This window comes from Dromaius novaehollandiae, chromosome 2 (genome assembly GCF_036370855.1).
Source record: "Dromaius novaehollandiae isolate bDroNov1 chromosome 2, bDroNov1.hap1, whole genome shotgun sequence".
Lineage (NCBI taxonomy): Eukaryota > Metazoa > Chordata > Aves > Casuariiformes > Dromaiidae > Dromaius > Dromaius novaehollandiae.
Window position 1 is genome coordinate 44,943,030 of NC_088099.1, and position 18,380 is coordinate 44,961,409.

Here is an 18,380-nt window from a genome sequence, read left to right on the forward strand (position 1 = left end):
CTATTTATTACCATTATGATCAAATATTACTTGACTCAGGGCATAACATACTGAGTAGAAGTAACAAGAGTAGAAGTAACAAGAGTAGCTAGTGAGTGGTAGTTGAGGTAATTTAAATTTCTTGATGTGAACTGATAATAACACATTTTCTCTATATTTCTATTAGCATTTTTCTGACCTACACACATGCTGTGACAGATGGACTCACACTCAGCTTTGCTCATGCCTTAGTTTAGACACTGAATAGCAAAGGCCAGCTTTGCAATGAAACTTGAGCTGCAAAGCCATTTATTAGCGATCATTTTAAACATGAGAGCAGCAGATAATTTGAATTGTGAATGCAGGTTTTTTTCCCCACTCTAAGTAATTCAAACAATTGTGGATTAATTCAGAACTATGGCAATAATCAGCCTTCCCTGAATTTGTTATATTTAAGCCTTGAGGTATGCTCTTACACTGTGATGGAAGGTTGTAAAAGTTTCATAAAAAATTAACTTCTGATTGAATACTTTAAGCAGCACAGTATTCTATTTGTTATCAAAGTTATTTGCAAGGTCTTTTACTCTGCGGATTTTTTTTTTTTTTTTTTTTTTTTTTTTGTTAGAGGCTGGGGGCCTGTTCATACTATGTTGGATCCCCATTTCTCAGGTGCTGCCACTCAGCTGCCCTAGACCCCAAGGATCGTTGTGGGATCGCCTGAGGCGCCCTCGCAGTGATTTGACCCCACTGTCCCAATGCTCTGCCGGAGCTGGGATTGCATTTTGCTTTTGATTTCACCTTTTTGGGATAGCATTTGGAAGGCTAAGCTTAGCAAAGGAATTGGTTCATTGTGAAAACTTTACACTTAAAAGCACATCATCTGAAATTATTTGAAAACAAAACAAAAATCCCCAAAATTTCCATGTCTGACCTCATCTTTTTCTGTAACTCCAAGATTTGTCTGTGCTTCGGACTAGGCAGGACTACTGCATTTCTTGCCGTCTCGCAAGCTGCTTTCAAGAATGTCCAGGAGAGGGAAATAAAACTTGGGGAAGAGAGAAGGGGGAAGGAGAAAGATATGCACGAACACCCGTGTGTGACACTGTTTACTGCCCAAAGCCGCTCCTAGGACTGCATGAACCAGAACTCAACACTGGAGTCCTATCTCCATGATGTATTTGGGCAGCTTCAACACATCTTTGTTCCACTGGTATAGGGAAGGAAATAAAAAAAAGAAACAAAAAAGAGAGGAAAAAAAGAAAGAAAAACAGGGGGGAGGTTCATCCGGGCTTGCCTAGTATTTTAAAGTCGTCCTTATTTAATGACTCAGTGTTTTATGACATCTTAGTCTTGCTTTACTACATTCAATTTTTAACATATTTTGTTGAATAGTAAAATATTCTGAGCATGTCTATGTCCATAGCAAAGGATTTCTTCCATTACATGGATATTCAAGTCATATCAGTTGTTTATTATTTAGTATTCTTTTTTGAAATTTCAATCTCACATCTTGTATAAATGTGTTAATACTGTATATTAATGTTTCTAGATATGTTTTCTGTACAGCCTAATTTTGACTGATCAAATTCTGATTACCTTCTCTGCTTTGTGTAATAAGCAAATGATACACACACACACACACACACACACACACACACACACACACACATTCCCCTACTGCAGGTTGTATTCACTGTGTATTTGTTAAATATCATTAATGCACTATCATAATGCACCTCTCCCCTCCCACTCCTCCTCCTCTTTCCTTCTCCATGTTCTTAATGGTGTAATCCTAAAAGGTGGAAAAAAGTTAACAGGGAAAAGGAAAATGCTTATAATGTTGGTAACTCCTTGTTATGGATTTTCTGTAACCAATTCATAACAATAATAACTTGCAGTAGTTTCTAGTATTATCTAGCACTTGTGCTGCCTCAGTTTTGATTGTTAAAAATTTAGATGGATTTTTTTCCAATTGTTTTCCCCCCTCATTTCAGATGGAAGACCCACAAATGGCGCAGGTGCCAGCTGGTACCATGGTATGTGCGCCAGGACAGTCCAGGAGCACATGAGACTTGTGGACCTGGGCTACAAGCAAGAGGTTAGACCCTTTCTTTTTATCTTTTATTCCTCAGAAGTCTGTAGGTGTACTGGTGTGGGAAATCTGTGAGAAATGCTTAAAAATTTAGTCATTGTGACTAAATGCTAATTTTACTTAAATTTATGGGCATCAGCAGAGGAAAGTACTGGCTGCTCATATAGTAGAATGCATCCCAACCAGTATTTGGCAAATGCTTTGTTCATAAAATATATATTTTAATTTATATCTAAATATTGATGGTACACTAGAGGCTATGTTTGTGGTATTGTTAATTCAGCTTATTTCACCATCCTTATCTGAAGGAAATTTGCAGAGGTGTTTGTTGAAAGTAAGCTTTCAAAAGCTAATGCTCTTAAAAAAGAAGAAAAAAGAAAAAAAAGTGTCACTTTACATGCTTCTTTTTATGGAAAAGTTTTTGTAAATTCAGTTACATTTTTGATGGAGCAACGATGTGAACACATTTTTATGAGTATATCCATGAAGACCAAATGTGAGACTTTCACTCCCTGTAAGTGTTCGTTCTGTGATTTGGCATCAGAAATTCCCCAAATAATTTCAGCTGGAAGGAAGCTCTGGAGGTAACTTGGCCCAACCCTCTACTCAGAGAAGGGCCATTTTCAAAGTTAAATGCAACCCAAGGTGGAGCACGTTGCTCGGGGCCATGTCCCATTGGGTTTTGAATAGCTCCAAAGATGGGAAATCCCCAGCCCCTCTGGGCAACCTGCCTGACTACTCTTGCTGTGAGAAATTTTTTCCTAATCTGAAATTTCCTTTGTTTCAGCTTGTGCCTGTGGCCCCTTATCCTTTTCACTGTGTACCTCTGGGAAGAGTCTGGTTCTGTCTTCTCCAGGCCCTTTCATTAGGTGGCTGTAGGGAGCGTAAGATCCCAGCAGGGGTTACTCACCTGGGAGCGGCAGGACTTCCATTTACCATCATTGGACTTGCATAAGGTTTCTGCCAGCCCATTTCTCCAGCCTGCCGAGGTCCTCTGAATAGCAGCCCTACCCTCCAACATATCGACTGCTCCCCTCAATTTGGTGTTGTCCACAAACTTGCTGAGGGTGCTTTCTGTATAGATTGTTACAGATGTTAAACATAATTGGCCTTGGAATTAATCACTGAGATGCAACACTCTTAACAGTTGGATGTCAAACCACTGACCCTTTGAGCCCAGTGATCCAGACATCTTATCACCAATTTCCATTTAATAACAAATAAATCAGCCAAATCTAGCTTTACCGTCACCTATCTTCATAGAGAATTTCAGGAGTTTAACAGAATCGCATATATGTGACTCTGTTATGTATAATAGGGAGATTTTTTTAGGTGTATTCAATCAATTCAGTATGAAAATAATTACAGTTCTTTCTTACTGTGTTATAGTAATTGAATTGCTTTGAACTACTAGTCAACCCTGAATTTCAGGAGGTTTTTTTTGCCTTTTCTGAGTGCAAAATCCAATCCATTATAACAATATTGGCTCAGCAGATTGCAAAAGTCCTGACCAAGGACATTGCTAACTACAAAAGTGAAATGTTCTGGTCATTAACTTCCTTGTGATATTAAAGTAGGTTATGCTATTCTTTAAAAAAAAGTCATAGGGTAAATCTTAAGCTAGTAACTTCTATCACTTACTCAGAAGCTGTTAAAGGAGATCAGTTTAAAGCTTACCACAAAATGGAACCTGAAGGTCTTGCCTGCTAATACAAAAGACTTCTGACTGTCGTAATTCTTACAATGGTCTGTCACTAATGCAGTCTATTTCTAGCAGCTCGGGAGGATACATTCAGATTACACACTGAGAAAATAAGATTTCTGTCTTTGATGGTAGAAGTTAAGGATAGTACAAAGTGTATTTGCATTGTAGTACCTAAATCTATTGACTTTGCCTCAAAGTCAGTTAAAAGAGAAAGACAGCTAATTGTAGTGTGTGGGAAAAAAAAAAAAAACTATTATTGTATGTTGTGAGGGTTTTGAGTTTACAGGTTTTTCTGTAACTGCAGTCATGTCCAGTATGCACACACATTGATTAGCGCGTTTTGGAATTACCAGAGATACAGTTTTTAAATATGGTAAAATAGACAGGCAGAGTTTCCTTCTGGAATTATGCACTGTTGCTAGAGTTTGATAATGCAAAGGATGATGCATTGAAGCAGGGGTCTTGTTCCTACACGCAGATACAGTGGAAGCTGATGTAGCTCTCCAGTTGATTTGATCGAGCGGTAGGATGAGCTATCCTTAGTTAAGAATGCCAGAAGCAGCTAAGCCTGAAGAAAGCAGGTGGTTTTTGTAGAATTCTGTAATTTTTTCTGAGACCAACTGTTAGAAGGGGAAGATTTTTGTTGCTTTCTCTTTTCAATAACTCTATTTAATGTATAATTTTTATTTTAAAACTCACAGAGTAGGTAGTAAAGTTGGATAATGAAGGTCTCTTTGGGCTTCAGTCCAAGAATCTAAATATGAGTAGTGTAGCCTGTTCAAGTGATAAAAGTTAGAGGCATTTAAGCCTGAGCCTTCTTTGGCCCAATATTTTTCTCATTGATATAACTGATAAAATCTAAGTTCAGATCATATATGTATTATATATCGTGTCTCAGTGTTTTAACAGCTGACACAACGAGCTGAGGGTATCGTTTTTGTGCTCAGTAATGTGAACTGATATTCTGCGAGGACTAAAAAAAAAGCTAGTACAGCTCTTCTTTAGCTTGAGAAAAATGGAATATTTTCTGGTCTCGAACTCCTTTACGATGAATTTGACTTGGAGCTAAAATTTGAAATTTTGCACAAAAGTAACTTTCATTTTGGAAAATATGTCACTACAGTTGCGTAGGATATTGGTTTAAATTTTACTCAGTTTTCACCTTGAAAATTGCCTTTTGAACACAGATAGTTTGTTTTGATTAGTTTTATATAGGTTCTCTCCTGCACAGTGTATTAAGTTATTCCTTCTCCTCTCTTATATTTCAATTTTTGCCATGAAGATAGTCATGTGTGAATTTTTAGTGGTGCACCTTGGTTTTTTTGGCCCCCTGCGCAAGATTTGATTTTATGCAAGATTCCCACTGAAGGGAGGCCGACCCTGCAAGCATCTGTCTGATCTAACTCTGTATGGGACAGTAGTAGAAAGGTCTCACCAGTTTCTAAAATAAGACTCTGAAAGCGATTTTGTCCCTCTTCCTGCAGATTCTGTAATCTGTGGAGGTTAAGGAGGCTTCCTGCATGTTTGGCTTTGTGTAAATAAAGTTTCTACAGACTATGGAAAACTTTTGCATGACAATATGTTGTTAGAAGTTCTGTACTATATGATCAGTTATTTAAACATTGTTTTCTGATGTAGATACAGAAAAAGACAAAGCTAGTACTGTGCAAGGACTTCTAACTCTAAGCACCGCAAAGTCAGGAAATGCTAAATCTTGAGATATGAAATCCTTTTGGTTTAATATTTTGACATTGCATTTATGCTGTGATATTGGGATACAAATATTTTGAATAGAATATTTACGTGTTTGCTGGCGATCACTCTGTACAAATATTTACCATATTGTGAAAATGTAGAAATAGCAGCATTTCTTCTTCAGTCAAAAAGGAGTTCTCTGATATTTCTTGATCCTCATGAATGCAGAAATCACAGTCATTCCTCTGTTTGCAGTAACTTACCTTTGATGATGAGGTAAAGCAATAGTCTTATAGAAGTAACCTCAGCACTTTGTTTTTTTGGTGGATTGTCCTTTTATTTTGTATCTATATTCAGTAGAGCAAGTGATTGTATTCTTGTATTTGAGAACCATTCTCAGTTCTTCTTTTTCAGAGCTAGAAGATGTTGCCAATGCTATTAAATTATCCTATTTCTGATGTGACTGCCTACACACAAATACCATCACACATAACATAGCACCAAATGTGTTGAATACAAAGGAACATGTACCAGAGAATGGGCACATCTGAATATGCATTAATTAGCAGTTTTTTTCTGGACAAAATATTCTCTGCTGTTCATGCTTTAGTTAGAAAGATAATTACATCAGAAGGAAAAACTAGAAGTTAGAAAGCATTAAAAATGGCTGCACACGTCTGATCTTAACAGTCTATGAATAACGTTGGAGCATATGCATGCCTTGCTTTATATCACTACTTTACTATTCACATTTTCATTTTCCGTTTTTTTTTTATCGCATTGTTCTTGCTTGACAGAAAAGATGCTTGGGTGAATCATAAAATTTAGAACTGTGATTCATCGTTAAAGACAGCTCTGTTTCTAGCTGTCCTGTATAATGAAGATTTTGATACAAATGTCAGTTTAAATGAAGATGTCACAATTTTAGAACTTGGGTCAAAGCAGAGGCAAGAGAATAAAAGTTTTGGGGGTTTCTTCTGGTTAGCAAGCACATTTTTTTTGCATTTTTAAAGAAAGAAGTATGTTAGTTATTCATGCAAATGATGGATAGCTATTTATAGCTAAACCCAAGCATAATAACAGAGCATTTAATATCTGAGCAGCAAATGCATTGTTGTAGTCATGGTGATTGTGTTGAATCTTTATTATGAATGAAAATTTGCCATTGTATCACTGGTAAAATGCCTCTTCACAGTGGATGAGCAGAGCAGGAATGTATTCTATAATTTGCAGTAACTTAAGAAATCTACCTTTCTTTTTTTAAAACCCTAATAAAGAGTAGTATGTGTGCATCAGCGAGAAGTCTGAAACTTGCATTTGACCCTGTCCAACAGCAACAAGAAATAGAACAGCCGCTATTAATTAGCAAGACTAAATTAGCCAGATGTCTTGATGAGTAGTAGAAGAGTCACCTGAAACCCAGGAGGGAAAGGCATGGAGGACTGGCAAATACAAAATAGAAAAACTGGAACAAAAAAGCAAATGCTTGATAAAACCAGGCTCCCGGTATTTGATGAAAGTGATGTGGACTATAAACCTCGCTATGAGAGGGACCAGTTTCAGCTAGGCTGTGCTCAGTGATACAGAGGCTTTCTAGTTCTTAAAGTTGACATTTATTACCACATAGGTAACCTCAAAAGGTATGCTCTGTGAGATAGGTTAATGTATAAAGTTTGAAATTGTGAACAATTTAAACAGGTATACCTTCTGCTATGTTCATGTCTTAAAAAGTCTGTCACAGTAAACCTCAGTTTCTGTAAATTCTGATGAAACCTGGAAATACATTTCAAAAACATTTTGAAGTGTATATAAAAGCCTAGAAAACTTGCTTACATAGTAGAAGTAAAACTTGTTGGACCAAATCCCAATCCTTATAAAGAGGACATGTAACAGATGAAAAGATGTAATGCCCAAGCTGCACTAGCCTAATCACGTCATGACATGTATGGATGGATGCACAGGGAAGAGCTGTCCCAGCGACTGAAAAGAGATGTACAAAGGGATGTGCTGCCTGCAGTCCTTGCCATCATAAATCTGCCTCAGAGTTTTGTAAGAGGAACGGGATGAAAACTGTGAAAGCTGCCAGTATCCTCTATAGCAAGAAGAAGGTTATTTATAAAAATTTAAGCAGAAGCTCAAGTAATCTAGCTGCCAGAGGAAGTATTTCTGAAAAGCTGCACTTGACGTAGCAGGGAATTGGCCATTGTTAATGATCTTCTGGTCCTGAACACTCTCACTACTCTTCGCTCTCGGCGGTGCATGGAGGGTCATTTGGAAAATGGTGAAGTGGGGGAATTGGAGGACGCGTCCCAGGATCACTGTGAGCGCCAAGGAGGCCTTGCAGGATCACCAGAGACACGGGGCAGCTGGGAGGCAGCACCGGCAGCGAGAACTGCCTAGGCTTTCCTCTTGCTGTCACTGGGCACGGGCGGCAGCCTCCCTCTCTGGGCAGCTCTTTGCTCTTTGGCACCTTCGTGCCCTCATGGAAACCACGAGGAAGAAGACAAAAGCGTGAAGATGGAGTGCTGCGTGAGGGAATCATAAACTACTGTCTTAATGTAGTTAGCACTGCTAACAGAGTGCCCTATAGTCTGCTTTGTGTTTTGGTCACTGCGAAAGACAACAGGCAGCTTCAGGTTTTGTACTAAAGTAAGGATTTGGACAACAGTACTCAAAAGCAGGAGTTTTTACATGAGAAATGAAGTTTTTGTTGACAAAAGGACAAAATTTCCAGACAACTTTTCTCAGCAATAACACGTGGGTATTCCCTTCGGCACAGAAAGAGTTCTCAGATTTGCATTTTCAGGAAGCAGTCGGTACGTGCTCTTTAACACACTTAGCGAGAGAAATATTTCGTCATGCAGTTGTCCAGTCTGCCATGTCCCACGCAGGCAGGAAGAGATGTTGATGAAGTCCTGGCCTGGGCAGCGTTGATATTAGGGGTAATAAAAGTTATAGAGTCCTGGACTAATTCTCGTCTTTCTAGAAATGAGACAGAATATTCCTGCTATTAGAAATATTTAACAGATGAAAAATAGTAGCATAAGTGTGTAGTAAAACAAAGGATTTCAGAGCACTTTAATTTATGAAGTACTGTATTTTTAGCTCTTGGGATCGCTGAATCTCACATCTCAGTGAAATCCTGGTGAAGTATTTTATTGATGGGAACAACACTGGCAAGATTTTTATGTAGGCATGCACATAAAAAAACTTGTTCACATACAGTCTCACTGTTTCATTATGCCAACAACAAAATATATTAGCCTGTAGTCCCCTGTGGGTTAGTTCAAGCAATGCTATCAGATAAAGCTTTAATTACATCAAAGTCCCTCGTCTAGAGAATTTAGACTGCTGTTTATTTCACACCTTTCTTTTGGGAGATAATAATTATTAAATACCAGAACAAATTCGTAAGTGAATTGTTTCTGTGTTAAATTTGATTTTTCCGTTAGCTGTATTCTTGTGTTTTATGTTTTCACTTAACTATTACTTGTGCTTAATTCAGTAATACAAGAACCACATTCTTTCCACTTACTGCTAATGTCTACAATAAATATAATGTGGTTGTTCAGGTAAAATAATCAGTCTGGCACTGCATGGCTTTATAGTAGTTGAAGACATTGCTCCTTAAAGTGAGTTAATCATTGATCTCAGTTGACTTTTACAGAATATAATTAAAGAGCCGTGGGTTTGATCAGAGACACAGGAGATGGGTTTGCCCAAATGAGATTGCATGGGGAAAAAAGCAAATGATATTCTTAACACCTCCACTAACAGTGAGGACATTGCAGATGTGGAAAAAAACATCTACCTGGCTAAAATAATGTATTAATGGTATGTATACAGTTGTCAAAAATCCCTGTTTTAAATCATGGAAAAATAGTCACTCTTCTAGTGTTCATGAGGGGTGTAAACGTTTAGATAGATACCTGCATCTGTAGGATAACAATTGTAGAAGGGAATATAGAGTCAATCATTCAGGCCTTGTCAACTAGAAGTAATATGAATAGTTATGGACAGGCACTGTGAAAATTAAGATTTGGGAATTGCTTTGGTATGCCAAGCTGTCCTTTAATAAATGTTATTATTAAGGTGAAATATTTAGGTCTCAAGAATGCCGTGTTTTCCTGCTTTGATTGCTACAGTACAACTGACAGTTAATCTGGAAAAAAAAAAGGTGTTAATCCCAAGGGAAGCTTCTCACTTGGGTCTGCTTGATGTAAATTACATGCACTATTATAATTCTGAAAAAATAGATGACAGTTTGAATATCTACTCACAGAGTAATGTTTAATAACCCAGAAAGATGAGGAGATGAATATTGGTTTTAGAAAAACTCAGTTTAGCTAGAAAGTATATTCTCCTATGGACAATGTTTATGGCCTATCAAAAGCCTAGACAGAGACAGGTCTCTGAAAGGCAGTATCTAAAATGAGTGTTAAATTTTCAGAGCTGGTTATTAAAAGTTATTGGGTTAATCTGTGGGCCATCATTTAGCCCTTGGCCCTGTTCACTGCTGAAAATGATGGCCTATATCTCAGTGGCAACACACTTAAGTTAATGCAATTAGTCCTACTGATGCATGCACATGCCAAGGTCAACCTCAAGACAGAGGATTTCAGTTTGACCTCTGTGAATGTCTATGTGGCAGAACTTGTCTGAGCTGTGTTTTTATCTCTGGGCATCTGATGTATATTATTAGCAGGAAAGAATCTCTCAGAAGAATGCAAAACCATAGCCTAGGCCTGCACTTGAAGATAGTGGTTTGACTTGTGTTTTTCCATAATGTTTAGACAAGTATGGAAGTCCTATAGTAGGTACAGTTAACAGGTTATTAAAATAGTTGTTGTACAGATTTTCAGTTTTCAGATGCTCAGTTTTTCTCATTGAATCACTATAATTATATCTGAAGAAAGGGGTTTTTTACCCTCGTAGAAGCTACACCAATAATAATAGGCTTTGATAGAATAATTGTATTAGACAATGTACAGCTGGTCAGTCCACCAGTAAAAACAACTTAATGCTATTACAAGCAGTGCTGGCAGTCCTACTCAGAAGGGCTGTCAAGGATCAGGGAAGTTGTTTGCTTTGCATCTTTGGAAAAACAAAAATCCCTCTTATTCAGTATGTTCTACCACAGGCATAGGGCAAACCAAATCACATAGGACCTTTGGCTATGTTTTAGTAGGCATGGAGATTTGAAAAAGAATGTCTGAATCATCAAGTTCAGCTTCCTACAATCATCTTGAAGTAGAGATTTAGTCTAGAACTGTCAGAAGAAAAAAAACTTTTTTCCCCAGAAGTCATTGGTCGTTAAACCCTTCCAATTACTTTACAACAATTTTGAAAAAAAAACTTTCCTCACATATTCTTCCTTCTTCTCTCCTTTTCTTACAGGCAGTTTTCTATTTTATTTTGAAACTTTGCATTTAAACACCTTTTTTCTCCAACAGTTGAACCTGATTATGCCATAATAGTTGGGTTGGTAATATTTACATTTTTTTCAATTCACATGCCAATAAAACAATTATTGTCAGTACAATAGAAGTACTATGTTGAAATTATGGAGCAGAGTGTAATATAAAACATGATATTCCCTCAGGTGTAGAGAATGATATATTGTATTTGGATGAAATATTACTGCAACAATTGGTGATCCGAATTACTTTCACAGTCATTATGAGATACTGCATATACTATGTACTGGCAGACACCAAGAAGCATAAATATGATTCCATTGTGTGAAAAATACAACTAGAAGTTTCCAGTCTTGTTACTGCATAATAAGTTCTTTGTTGTTTCGGGCTAGGAAATAAAATGAGATTTACTGGGGCTTGTGATTAAAATAATAGATAAGTAACAATGTTAAAAAAAAGAAAATTTATCCATGAGGAATAATAATAGAGCGTTGTTAAAGACTATATATCCTGATATTAATGGAACAGCCCTATTTTTTGTAATAATCTAATGTTCCAACAACTTTCTCTTGTGACATCTGAAGTTTTCTTAGGGAACCTTTTTTTTTTTTTTCTTATAAGAAAGAAGCTTTTGTTTAGGACCTGGGTATTCTGTTAAAAAAAGTTGTGCCTCTATTGGTCAACACTCTACCCTGGCAGACATGCTGTTCTTCGATCCTTTGTTCAAGACTAAAAATTGCTAAAGCATGTCAGACAGCAATGCTACTATGAATAGCTGGACAGTCTGTGGTGTCCAGAACTCAAATGTGTTTCTAAATTTTATGTCTGTCCCTTCTCTAAAATCAGTGCTACCGATAGACATATTCAGCTTTATAGCTTATACACTATTCAGCTACTCAAAATATCATCGCAAGTTTGTAATGTCTGAGCTATGGCCTATCTCTGTAGGAAAATGATAATATGAAAAGTGATATGATGCAGCGGGTATGGATAACACTGTGCAGCCCCTTATGATATTTGCAGTTGTCTTTAAGGTTTTTGTTCCTGCTAAGTGTTGATAAAGAAAGTAGTAATTTAAATATAATCTAAAAAAGTCACTCAGAAATTTCAAGTGTATTCATTCAATTGTAAGATAATCGTAAATGTTAGATTCTCGTATCACAGAGCTATTCTGGGCTTTCTTTGCAATTTTGTGGTAGAAGATTGTTTGACTTATTAAATCAAATAGGAACGTTCATGAATACCTGCTGAATTTCACTCCATCCTTTTTTGCTTCCAGCAATTACTTGTCGCAGACAAGATGGAGGACAGGCTGACATCAGCGAGTGCCTTAAATATGCTGGCCCATTACCGTCCTTAACACAGACATGCCAGATTCCTTGCCAAGACGATTGCCAGTTTACAAACTGGTCAAAGTTTTCTTCCTGTAATGGGGACTGCGGAGGAGTCAGGACCAGAAAACGCACTCTTGTTGGTAAGAATAATGAGAAAAATGATATAACTTTTATCAACTGTTGCTGCTGTTTTGATTAAACATGTTGCTCTGAGGTCCCTGATGACAAACAGGCAAGCATTTGCCATCAGGGGTGGAGACCAGACCAGCTGTCTCTGCTGTGCTCTATATAGTGTTAATAGGGCAAGAAAAAATCTCAACAAACTCCTGACATATGTGTCAGACTCTTGATCATAGGGAAGAAAAGATCCCATGTTAATGGCTAAAGAGAAGAGCACAGTGTTTCTTCCAAAGTGACTACACACAGTAAACTGCAAAGTAGCCCATTTCTTTTTCTGACAGGTAAGTCAACATTGTCCGTAGTTCCAGGGTGGGTGACACATTTAAAGCAGTGTAATTAACCAACAGTCTGATCCAGAGTGTGAGGAGAAGACAAAATCTTTATCGTTGAGTCCCTCTATTATCATTTCTCCAAAAAGCGCACAACTGCTGGTTACTCAGTTGGTTTTCATAACTTGTTTATTCTGCAGCCTGTTTCCATGCACAATGAGGTTAGAAAGGCTGCTTTTTTATAGTCTATTATTTGTACAGTATTATGTTTAAGGTTGTTCATTTGTGCTAAGCCTATAACATATATAAAATAAGAGTCAGACCTTTGTGGTTGCCCTCGTGTAAGCAATTTGTCTGAGTTACAGCTTTGAATACTAAAACTATTCTTCAAAAATATTTTATTTTTTTGCTCTAATTTTATTTATCTGATAGTTTGCAGGCAGGTCTTGGACAATCTAGTGAACATTAAAGAAAACATTACTCACAGACACTAACCGATTAGCTGGATGGTGTAAAACCCCACAGACCTTGGAAGCTCCCACATGATATGGATAGTAAGGCACTCCAAGAAATCCAGAACAAATTTGTCTTGTTCTGGAGAAGGAAGTCTCTTGAAATTTGCCACATCACTCTTAAAATCACTTTGAATCACAGACAAATAAATTTATTTCTACTAAGATGAGAAACTAGGTTCTAGATTTAGAAAACAGGTCAAGAAAAACAAAGTAGTGACAGCACCTATTAGCTATTTGGACTTTGCTTGATTTGTATGTATTTTCTCAGCTAAGAATTTAGGGGGCAGGTTTGCAATTTGTGTTTATTCCTCAGTGTTTCGATAGACAAGCTGTATCTTACCGGTGTTCTTTCACCAGATTGAACTCTTCTTTGTGAGAAAACGCTCCATATTCACTGAGGATGCCATTGAGGCTTTTATGTAATGAAAAGCTTTGTAACTAATTTAATTGGAATGTCAATTTGCTGATGAAGAATCGATTGTTAGCTTTTGGTATGCAGAGATGCTTTCAGAACATGACTCGTTATTGGCTTGCCCAGGCATTGGTGGCACCTCGCTTTTCAGAAAGCCATTCATAAATAAAATTCAGATGTGTGTTCCTAACAAACTGAAGGAGTAACAATTTCTGACTCTAAGCATCTAAGTTATTGACCCACTTATTGTCTGTTAAATGCTTCCATATTAGGCAATATTACAAATATACAGTAGAAACAAAATGAACTGGAGCTACATCCCAATTATAGCTCTTCCTTACAGAAGCATAGGAGGAATTGAACGGAGGTCTTTCATCTTCTTTCTGCTGATTGCATTAACACAGTTCATAATCCTTTGACTGTGGAATCTCAGAGAGTTCACATATATTGTCAAAATCTTGCCTGGAACAGAGATATGCAATAAGATTTATTTTGCTCAAAACCATTTTGACGTATCTTTGCCCTTGGTATAGTGTCAGGTTTGGTATTCTATTTTCTTTGCCTTTGTTTTTAATGCTGAGCAATAATTGGGGAAAAACATGTTGTTGAAATTCCCCTGGAGCTTCTAATAGGAATTTGCAAACCTTGTGAAAAACTGGATTTGCTTTTTTTGCTTTTGGTGACAGACTAATCAGCAATCACGTCTCATTAACTGGATCAGGTGTACCTACCTTTCATTCCTCTTTCTCCTTTTGTCTGAAAGTCTTCGTGGCTATGCCCAGGGTCCCCTCATGGCTCGCGTTTGGGTGCCTTGCAATGACTGCAGCACTCAGCTGCTTTTCAGCCTCAGCTATAAATGGTCATTTTCAGTCTTGAGCTTTGGTTTACCTCTTTGAATTTTTAGCTGCAAAATCTTGAATGCCAATTGTATGATTAAGCGAGTCCTTTCCCTGCCTGAATATTTGCTCTCTCAGTTCTTCTTTGTGCCTTCATCCAGCAGCTCCGATCCCAGTGTGAGGCAACACGTGGCTTAATTTTCTGCCTTATTGCTTAACACAACCAAGCGTGCTCTTTTGTGGGTGGCTTTTCTCTTCGTTAGGTGATATTTTTCTGTCTTGTGGCATTCTTATACTCTGTCTCCAAGGTAGGACTGTCCCTTGAAACTTTTTGAGTTTTTTCCATTGCCATTAGTTAACAAAATCAAAATTTTTTCCAAGGCTGTGCAAACCTTTACCACAAACCTTTCTTTGTTCCACACGGTTGGCATCCCTCCATTTTGAAACCCACTCTTTCTCCAACTTTTTTAATTTGCTTCTTTATTTCTCCTGCACAAAAGGAGAAGAAAAAACATGCTTTGTTCCTAAATTATAAGTGAAAGCGGTGAGTGGACTCCAGTTGGGGAAGGAAAACAAATGGCTTAGAAGATACTTGAAAAGAAACAAAAATTTACTGGAGAAGCTTATTCCATTAGAGGGGAATAATGGTAATTATTAACAAATGGTACAATAACATGTAATGGAATTAAAAGATTTTGACATTTTGAAAGAATGCACCGCCATAACAAAGATGCATGTTACTTCCTTTAACTTGAGAAAGTTTTATCTATATAATGAGAGAGAGTATTTAGTGGACTGTATGTACACTGATGATGAAATAGAGGGTAAAGAGTGTATTTTTTTTAATAACTAACATTTTCAAACTGAATGCCCTAAGCTCTTCTATCTGAATTAAACATAAATATGTGGCTTTATCTTAAAAGATGTTGCCTTTGTGCAAACTGTAGGCATTCGCTACCTTAGAAATTCAAGTTATTAACCTAACCGCTTGAATAAAGGTTAATGTAACTATTTTCAGGTATATATATTTAATTTCAAGCACCTGTGTTTACAAACTTTGGCCTTAGCTTTGTGTCCTTTGGAGGTTTTATCTTGAAGTTACTGATGGCTAAACGGATTTACAGTGCGGGGGTGGGGGGGAATGGGGGATGTAACCTGATACAAACTTTCTAAACTAATTCTCTCTTCTTTCTAGGAAAAAGTAAGAAAAAGGATAAATGCAAAAATTCTCAGCTGTATCCTCTGATTGAGAATCAGTTTTGTCCCTGTGACAAATACAGTGCTCAGCCCGTGGGAAACTGGTCGGACTGTATACTACCAGAGGGTAAAGTGGAAGCATTGCTGGGAATGAAAGTACAAGGAGACGTTAAAGAATGTGGACAGGGCTACCGTTACCAGGCCATGGCATGCTACGATCAAAACAGTCGGCTTGTGGAAACATCACGATGCAACAGTCATGGTATTTAGAAACCTCTTTTCTTTCATCTCTTTACTAATCTGCATTATTTCATTTAACATAATATCCATACAAGCAGAATTAGCAGATTAATACTTATTGCTTAGGCTGCTTTTTATCCCAAGATACTTTCAAACCCAGCACACGTTTTATACACTTCTAAAAAGTAAGATTCTTCAGACATACAAAGTAAAGTTTATTTTTACCGATTGGTACGGTGCAATATTTAAAAGTAAAATGATGGTAAATTACCACCAAGGTATTTTATTAGATCAAAGTCAAATCTTGTTATTTTTCCTGATAACTGCACCTGTGCACCTGTGTTTTGGAGAGTAAAGCTATTTAGGAGGGTCAAAGCCTCAAAAACCAAAAAGGGACAGCACAAGCTGCTGCAGCCTTTTGCAAAGGCTGAAATTATTTCCTTGAAATACAGAGTCTTCAGGTAGCTTTAATCTCCTTGAAGAGCCTTATCTTTACCCTTTCCTCTTCAGCACTTTAATAGATATGTATTGATCCGAGTTCAACAACACACACCACTTCTGTGTCTAGGTGTAATTCTCAGTGTCATGGGCAAAGGTAGGCTGTTTAAAGACTTTACATTCTTTGTATTCACATTGCTCTTGGAGGGGACAATTTTCTCTATAAATGTTCTCCTTCCTCAGGTGGATGCATCTATAGTGTCAGGACCAGAACTGGAACTTTCTGGCTTCAGTGAGCCACAAATATGCTAATGTACATAATCAAAGCTTTTGCATTCATTTCTTTTCCTGCTTGCAGGGCAAAATTGCATCTGAACTATTGGCATAAAGAGCTGGAGTTTAGTCTCATGCCATTAAAAGGTCGACTTAAGTTTAATTTGTATATGCATTTTAATTTATTAAGTTAAACTAAGATACTAGAAATGTCATTTATTTAACTCGGTGAAGTTAAAATAGCTAATCAAAGAAATTGAATGACTGACGAGGTTTATAATTAGCACTATTAATTCCGGTTTAGAACTTTGTTTATGATAAATTATAAACTGAAGGCATCAAGCCAGACTGTGCACATCTTTGTGGGTAGATGGAAAAGTGATCATTGAGTTCAGTATCTCAAAGCAGAGCTGGAAGATAATTGTGTTATGACTTTTCTCCCATGATTATTTCTATTCAAAATCATTTTTTGCTGTAAGTAATTTATACTGAAAGATAAATATTAAACAATGAAAATTCTTATAACTAAATTTGAATAACAAAATTGGATTATTTTTTCACATTACTGTGTTTTGGTCTATGTCTCACTTTGGAATGACTGAAAAATGCCACCATTGTAAACTGTCATGGGACAGGAAACCCTTTCCCTTTCAACTCTGACTACTTCTAATGTTCTTTAATTATATTCTCAGCTGCTTGCACTGGGTATTGATATCTGCAGAGAATTAAGCTAGTTGCCTGTTTTTGTCCTTTTGTATATTCTAAAGAGGAGAGAGGGCAAGCACATACTGCACTTGTTTGGCCTGGCCCGGACCATTTGCCGCCTTTGTCATACCAAAATTCCAGCTTCTCTAATGCCCAGAAGCTGTGTGAGCACAGATCTGCCTGGGCCTGAGAGCAGTCCTGAGGGAATTAGAAAGCTCTTCAGAAAGATATGGGGAAAGCTGAAAAAAAGCTGTGAAACAATCCTGATTGTTCAGGAAGCCACCATTAGAAAACTGCAGAACTGAGACTTACTAATTTCCTATTCCTCAGGGCGGGGGTTGCCTTTTAACAGCATGTTTCACTTGTGACCATTGCCTGTGGCAAGGCAGTAACTGGTGGTCAGTTTTCATTTTTGCCCTAGATTTTCTCAGATTTGTGTGTGTGTGTGTGTGTTTGTTTGTTTAATTTATTATGTAAAACCAAAAAAGCCAGACCCACCCCATGTTAGAAGCAACACTGAGCCTAGAGAGACCCTGGTCAATGTAAAGTGGAAAATAATAAAAGAACTGAAATCCTTGGGAAGCCAGAGGGACTAATGGCCTAATACCACTCATCATTGCCTTGAAAAGTAGGGACTATCATGTTTTGTGTCAACAGCGAAAGGATAATAACATATGATGGAAGCAGAAATTGTCTATCCAAAAACAAATTGGAGGTGTTGTACATGGTAGGAAACATGCTGCTTGAGGTAACCAGCAGAAAAAGGTGAGAAGAAAAAGGTGAGAACTGTTCCTTTGCCTAGAACAGGGCTGGATTTAGCAGCCTTCAAGCCTTGGTAATGTGCTTTGAGAAATCAGTGCTTGCCACAGTTTTACAAAATGGGAAGTCATCTGAATATCTGCTTCCCATTTTGCTCTAACTTCTTAATCCCAAAGAGAGGTAAAATGTAAATAACTAACTCAACATGCAGCATGAAACGATAGTGTTGAGATGCTTGTCTCTTCCAGATACCAAATCACATTGCAGAGGAATGCAGAATTTTTTTGAGATGTTACAGAACTCAAGTTCCCCACCACGCATCCTTGGTTTGATC

At 37.4% G+C, this 18,380-nt stretch overlaps 1 protein-coding gene across 1 annotated transcript in view; it reads left to right on the forward strand.

Annotated features, from left to right (window-relative positions):
• The window catches only part of THSD7A (thrombospondin type 1 domain containing 7A), a 284,135-nt gene that overhangs the window by 220,826 nt on the left and 44,929 nt on the right, over window positions 1-18,380 (forward strand). The window contains exons 15-17 of the mRNA XM_064506365.1: window positions 1,974-2,077; window positions 12,168-12,362; window positions 15,630-15,893. Coding sequence (XP_064362435.1) covers window positions 1,974-2,077; window positions 12,168-12,362; window positions 15,630-15,893 — 563 coding nt within the window. The remainder of the gene's footprint in view (window positions 1-1,973; window positions 2,078-12,167; window positions 12,363-15,629; window positions 15,894-18,380) is intronic.